The sequence below is a fragment of the Mus caroli genome, chromosome 13 (genome assembly GCF_900094665.2).
Source record: "Mus caroli chromosome 13, CAROLI_EIJ_v1.1, whole genome shotgun sequence".
Taxonomy (NCBI): Eukaryota; Metazoa; Chordata; class Mammalia; order Rodentia; family Muridae; genus Mus; species Mus caroli.
The window spans coordinates 97,352,506-97,359,399 of record NC_034582.1 but is presented as its reverse complement, the minus strand read 5'-3'; the positions used below and the strand labels follow the sequence as shown (position 1 = coordinate 97,359,399).

General features: G+C 42.7%; 1 protein-coding gene across 1 annotated transcript in view; it reads left to right on the top strand.

The window, feature by feature from the left end:
* Nucleotides 1–1,768: 1,768 nt before the first annotated feature.
* Nucleotides 1,769–6,894, top strand: part of Srek1 (splicing regulatory glutamic acid and lysine rich protein 1) — a 33,964-nt gene continuing 28,838 nt past the window's right edge. Inside the window, exon 1 of the mRNA XM_021180528.2 lies at nucleotides 1,769–2,093. Coding sequence (XP_021036187.1) covers nucleotides 1,933–2,093 — 161 coding nt within the window. The 5' untranslated portion in view covers nucleotides 1,769–1,932. The remainder of the gene's footprint in view (nucleotides 2,094–6,894) is intronic.

Below are 6,894 nucleotides of genomic sequence, written 5' to 3'. Positions count from 1 at the left end.
CACTTTTAATTCCTCAGGACTTGGGAGAAAAGTGGATCTCTATGAATTCAAGGCCAGTCTGATACACATAGTAACTCCAGGTCAATAAAGGCTACATAGTGAGAATCTGTCTCACAAAGCACAAAATATAAAAAAGATACATTGTACATTTAATGTTGTACTCCTCTACAAGGGAGTTAGTTAGTTTAAAGTTACATTTAGTGTAGTGGGAGTGGGTAGAGATTAAGAATATAAACAACAGAAACAGAAACAGAGATTACAGGTTTATGCCAGTTTCAGGTCTAATGTCTCAACACTGGGCTTTCAAGTAAGCAAGGCAAACATTTACCAATGTAACTATATCCTCAGCTCTACTGTTGCTTTAAGACCATCAGAACAAAGGTGAAAAGAGCAACAAAGTCTTTTTTTTTGTTTGTTTGTTTTGGTTTTTTTTTTTTGTTGTTGTTGTTGTTTTTTGTTCTTTCCCAGACAGGGTTTCTCTGTATAGCCCTGGCTGTCCTGGAACTCACTCTGTAGACCAAGCTGGCCTTGAACTCAGAAATCTGCCTGCCTCTGCCTCCCAAGTGCTGGGATCAAAGGCATGTACCACCACCGCCCTGCAGCAACAAAGTCTTAATAATTAGTACATGTGTTGAGGTCCCCCTCCCCCAGCATAGCTGTAGCCATTTTGTTCCATGTCTGCTAGCTATTTCATATGTTGCTGTAGTATGCCTGCCAGTCATTGACACAGAAAAATAACTTGACTCAGAATAGAGTCATGCTGATCACATACCCTGTTGTGTTCTGTATGTTATGAGGTTTGTTACTCTTAAGAAATTCCACAACTGTAGGCTTCATGTAGGACCCATCAAATTAAAGGTCAATATAAACTGTCACGTCTAAAATGGCTTGAGTGAGGGCTGACCACCAGGCAGCACTTCCAGCACCTGCATTTGAGCCCACTGTGGTTTGAGCGGTTTGAACCTTTAGAAGATGGCCATTAAGAAATATCCAGCGCTCAGCTTTTTGAGCTGTTGCCCTGGTTCATCAGGCTTGGGGTGTGAGTTAATAAATCATCCCTGTTTAACTGAGTTTGATGTTTGTGTGCTTTGTAGGGCAACTCCAGGACCCCAATATGTTTTTATATTGTTATGTTTTTATATTGTGGGCCCACAGGAATGGACTTGAACCATGAACTTTGGATATAGCTGCTCTGGTTGAAAATGATTGCGCAGTATTAAGGTGCAAGTTGCATGTAGACAGTCTGTGTCTTTTACCTGCCTTTGTCTAAAAGTATAGATATTAGGGCCCGCTAGTAAATACATTGCATGTTATAAACTGACAGCAAAGCCTTTCATTCACTCATTTACCCTAACCTCCATAGTTGGTGTGAAATTTTCCAAGAATTCTCATAATCAGGGTGCCTGCCAATTTTGAAAATAGGTTAAGTGGGGTTGCAGCCTGAATTTAATAATGAAGCTATTGTTTGGTCAGGTATTAATGTATAATGTCCAGATGTCATTGTCCCTTTACCACTTGCAGCCCAGGCCTCTGGGTTCCCCCGCCTGATTTGGAGAAAGAGCCGAGCTGCTTAGCTGACAGAAGCATCGAGAAGTGATGGAGTTTGTAGGCACAACCTCTGCAACCCTCACTGCAGCAGCAGGTAAACCTCTCTGAAAACCTAGTGACGCCTAGCAACAGTCCCGGCGACCTGACCCCGGGCTGCGGCCGCCAGGACCCGCGGGGAGCCGCCGCGTTGCCAGGGCGACGCTTCCGGTCGGCGCGCGCAGCCCCCGGAGCAGGGGAGTTGTGCGATGGGCGGCTAGACTTGCCCGGGCGCGGAGAATTAGCTCTCGGGAGCGCGCTCGCGGCCGCGCGCCTCCGCTTCCCAGGCTCCGTCGCTGACGCGTCGTGGACGTTGGGGAGCGGGAAGGCAGCGGCAGCGAGGCCGGGATGAACAGCGGCGGCGGCTTCGGCTTGGGCTTAGGCTTCGGCCTCTTCCCTACGACGGTGATTCAGGTGACGAACCTCTCGTCGGCGGTGACCAGCGAGCAGATGAGGACGCTCTTTTCCTTCCTAGGAGAAATCGAGGAGCTACGGCTCTACCCCCCAGAGTGAGTGCTGGAGCCCGGCGGGGGGAGGGGCGCGCCGCCATCCAGACCTCGGGCGCCGAGGGAGGCGCGGGGCGAGCGCGGGCGTCACGTGACCGCGCGCTTTTCCTAGGCGGCCATGTTTGATGAGGGCACCCGGCCGGCCGCGGGGCCTCTCCGCGGTGGGGTTTTGTTGATTGAGCTCCACGCGGGGTCCCTGCAGAGGACTTAGGGGTGCCTTCCTCTCTCGGGCCTCCGGGACTGTGGTTGATGCCCGGCCTTGGAGTTGGGTGCCCCGGGCCTTTGGTTTCCCCCGAACTTAAGATGGCCGCAGGTGGGCCGGCGACAGTCCTCATGGCAAATGCCTATAACGTTTTTTTTGCACTGGGAGAATCGTGGAGAACGCCAGCAACGCCAACGCCCGGACTTCTAGGTCTTAATGTCAGGCTGCTAGCGCTGCTGAGGGAGCGAGCGGATGACAACATGGAATCGGGGCTGTTTTTGTTCTCCGGGGTGATCTTCGACATTTACCATCGTTTTGGTTTTTCTAACCGAGCCCATATTCACGATCTTAAGGATCACGTCAATCTCTCCTTTTGGCAACAGCCTGATTTTTTTTCTTCTCCAAGAAGGTCACGCTGGCTCAGACGTTTCAAAAAGTATAAATCGGTGCAGAATTATATCACTACTGTGTACATGTGTTTAAAATCCAGCGCTTAATTGGCATTGATATGTCGACATCGCTTCTTAGGCAGTGTACTTGAAGTGGTAAATTTCCCTTATGCAACATTAGCTAATCGGATAACTTGTAATGGTTTTACCGTTCGTAACATTCTCACACTCATAAACTTTAAGAAAATACTAAGGGCCACGGTATTTTGTTCTTTATGCTAAAATTATTTGAAGGAAAAGTTGCCCACGATTTTTTTGGGAAAAGATTTTGGCTTATTTCATAGTCATGCACACAGAACAATCTCTCTCTCTACTCTCTGTAAGTAGCAGAACCGCTACAAATTGATTTCTTACGAATGTGACTATTTAATGTTAGTTCCTTTATTCTTGGAAATATTCCATGCATTCAAAAAAGTTGAAGTGAAACAGTGAATACCTATCAGTATTCTTTTCACTTGGTGCAGGTGATTATTAAATTTTCATTTATTCTAGCTGGGCGCGGTGCCAGGCGCCTTAATCCCAGCACTGTAGAAGACAGAGCCTGGGATCTCTTGAGTTCAAGCCCACCCTGGTGGCCAGTGCTCTCTGGGTGAAGAGAAACTGTCTCAAAAAAACAAAACAAAAGATAAGAAAAGAGGAAGAAAATTTAATGTTTTAATAGTGCTCCCCTCCCCCTTTTATCTTGTATGTGTTCGGAGAATACCATGATACTTGGTTATCTCCAGTCTAGAAAAGGCCCCTTCCTCACTTAAAAATCTAATGATGTTGACATTTTGTGATGTAGGTTAGTAGAATGACATATAGTCTGAGATTCAAGCAATATATTTTCGACAAGAACCCTGCATAAGTGCATGAGCCTAAGGTTTGATGTAACCATGGCACTAACGTTTGTAGTATCTCTTAACATTTGAAGATACTTTCAGCCATCAGCTTATGTACTCGGGTTCCTAGGAGGGAGGGCTGTATCAAGCCAGTCAGTAAAATACTCTGCCCATGACCTCTTGTAAATTAACTTTGGGGCAGTAGAGGGTCTGAAGAAATATGTTACAGAATGGTCTTTACTCCCAATGGAATGCCGTTTGAATGAGGGTAACACACTGCCAGGTATTAACTGGCATTTGGGAAGATGCATCTTAAAGAGCCTCCCCTGTCTTCTTCACGGCTGGTCTTGAATAAATCCAATTTCCTCCCTGCATGAAAATAATATTATTACTTGGGGTTTAAAGATCAAAGGGGGTAAAAAGCTCTGCTGTTTAAAATAGAGTCAGTATGTCACAATTATTCCTTTGGCAAAGTTGTTGCCAGAGAAAAACTCAACTCTTCCCTAGTTTTCCTAAGTTTAGGAGTAGAGCCTCATTCTGATTTTGTAGTGATAAACTTTATTAGCAGGTTTTCCTCTCTGCAGTGCAGTTATGCTAGCTGGTCATTAAGGATGTACTTGTAGTTTGGGGCTGAAGTATATAAAAATTCAGTCAGTAGTACTTTTGTCAAAGATAATGATAGTTGTTTTAATTATCATATAAACGTTGCTTTGTGATTACTATTTAGAAGTCGAACAGTTGTTTGATTTAAAATTAGAGATACATTTCTTTAGTGAAATGTGAAAATAGGTCCCATCAGGTGTCTTCCTCTTTTGCTCTTCGCTTTATTTTTTGAGTATCGTTCTCTGATCTGGAGCTCCAGCAGACCGGCTTAGCTGACTTACTGGGGAGCTACCTGGAGTGCTGGTGTCCAGCCACACCACACCCTGCTTTTATGTGAGTGCCAGGAACCTACAGATCAGGGAGAGGGGGTTCATTTTAATTTTTAAACATTAATGTAAACAGGCCAATAATATGGGTCCAGGCTGATAACACAAGTTCAGTCCTAGAACCCACTGTGAAAGGAGAGAATTGAGTTTTTGAAAGTTGTCTTCCGACCTCCCTCTACAGGTGCACTGTGCATACACTTGCACAGATAATATAGAATGTAAAAACGGATGTATGTAGGCATTCATTGAACATAGTAAGAATTATTTGACATTTTTTCCTGTTGCCAGATAATTATATACCAGAATTACTTTTTGCACAATAATTGAATTTCATAGTTCCTGAATACCTATTTATACAAATTGCTTTTTTCAGTAAACTTATCATTGTAATGTAATTTTTATACAGAAAAATGAGCATGGTGTGGAGATGAATGAATTCTTACAGCTTTGAACATAGTAGTGTAGCAAGCAGCACAGGTGGGAGTATCAGTACACTCCATGCTCCCCTGTGCCTGCCTTCAGTTGACTAACCTCCCCCCAAGGGAATTCAATTTTCATTTCTAACACCAGGGAGATTTTCACCTGTGCAGTTTTTCTTGCTTGCTCTGGGGTCCTACTTTTCTGGTTTTTGAAGTTCCAAGAACCAAAGTAAAAGTATGTTTACTTAAGTAACTTAGTTACTTAAAGTAACTTAGTTAACTTTAAGAAATTACATATGCTGTGTCTGTTATATTTGTTGCCATGGCAAACACCTAAGCTCATCAGACAGGGAGTTCTTTGGCTCAGGATTTTAAAGGCTTCATAATGTGTTGGCTGGTTCTGATTGTTAGCCTATGGCCAAGCAGAAATAAGGTGGTTAGGAAATAGACCCCAGGAAGGAGCCAGGAACAAGATAAAATCTTCTCCAAGGTACACACTGGTGCTGTAGCCTGCCCCACCCCCTACCAGTGCATTTAGCTGGATAACCTCAGAAACAATAGTAGCCTAGGAACAAGCTTTCAACATACCAGGGCCTTCTTGGGCTACTTAACTATGACAGCCATTCTTTATAGGATGGAGAACAAGAAAGTCTGTGATCTTAACATCACTCCACCAAACTCCTTTCATTAGCATGTTTTTTCTTCTGGTCCTCTATATGTGCCTATTATAATACAGTGTAATCAAAGGAGTCATACACTGTGATTATAAACTTTTTTAACTTAATCTGTAATAAGCACTTTTCATATTGCTGTGCTTTAAAGTAATATTTAGACATGTGCTGTGTTGAGTGTTTTTGAAATTCTGACATTATATGTTGGTTATCTTTAAAAGTTTTAATTACAAATAAATGTGTTTAAGCAAGATGCATTTGGAAATGTTGATCATCAGCAGTGATTGGTGGGTCTGCAGGCTATGTCAGTGCTTCCTAAGAAAGACTTGGAGATTTGTGCCATCCAAAGTACTTTTGGAGTCCTTAGGTAAATGCTGTGGTAGTCAATAATTGCATACATAAAACTATTTGTCCATGTTTTGGACTATGTCATTTTGATAGGTCTTCTGAAGCAGGTGTTCTCGGCTGGGGGCCGCAACCTCTTTGGGGATCAAATGACCCTTTCACAGAGATCACCATTGGAAAACACAGATATTTACATTAAGATTCAAACAGCAAAATTACAGTTGCCAAGAAGCAACAAAAATAACTTTATGGTTGAGAGTCACCACAACATGAGGAACTGTGTCAAAGGGTTGAAGCATCAGGAAGGGTGAGAACCACTTTACATCTTTAGACACATCTTCTAGATATACCTATATCTAGAAGTACTAATAAAATATTAGACATATTGGTAACTGCATTGGCATTTGTAAGGTAACATTGTAACATTACCATGTTTCATGAAAAAATACTCAATTAGGACTCCAGAAATTTAACCTGTTCCTAGAGGTGGGTTTTGTTTGTTTGTTTTGTTTTTAAATGTCTCCACTTAAAACTCAGAAGTTAGCCGGGTGTGGTGGCGCACGCCTTTAATCCCAGCACTCGGGAGGCAGAGGCAGGCAGATTTCTGAGTTCTAGGCCAGCCTGGTCTACAAAGTAAGTTCCAAGACAGCCAGGGCTAAACAGAGAAACCCTGTCTCAAAAAACCAAAACAAAAGAACCCCCAAAACAGGATATTAAAAAGAAAGAAAGAAAGACCAAGAAAAAAAAAACTCAGAAGTTTTATATTCTAAAAAAAACCTAAAACTTGATTCAACAAATGAGGTAAAAAATCTACTACTTTTAGACAGTGCTTTTTTTTTTTTTTTTTTTTTTTTTTTTTTTTTTTTTTTTTTTTTTATTGAGACAGGGTTTCTTTAGATTTATAGACCAGGCTGGCTTTGAACTTAGAGTTGCCTTTGTCTCCCAAAGGCTGGGATTTAAGGTGTGCA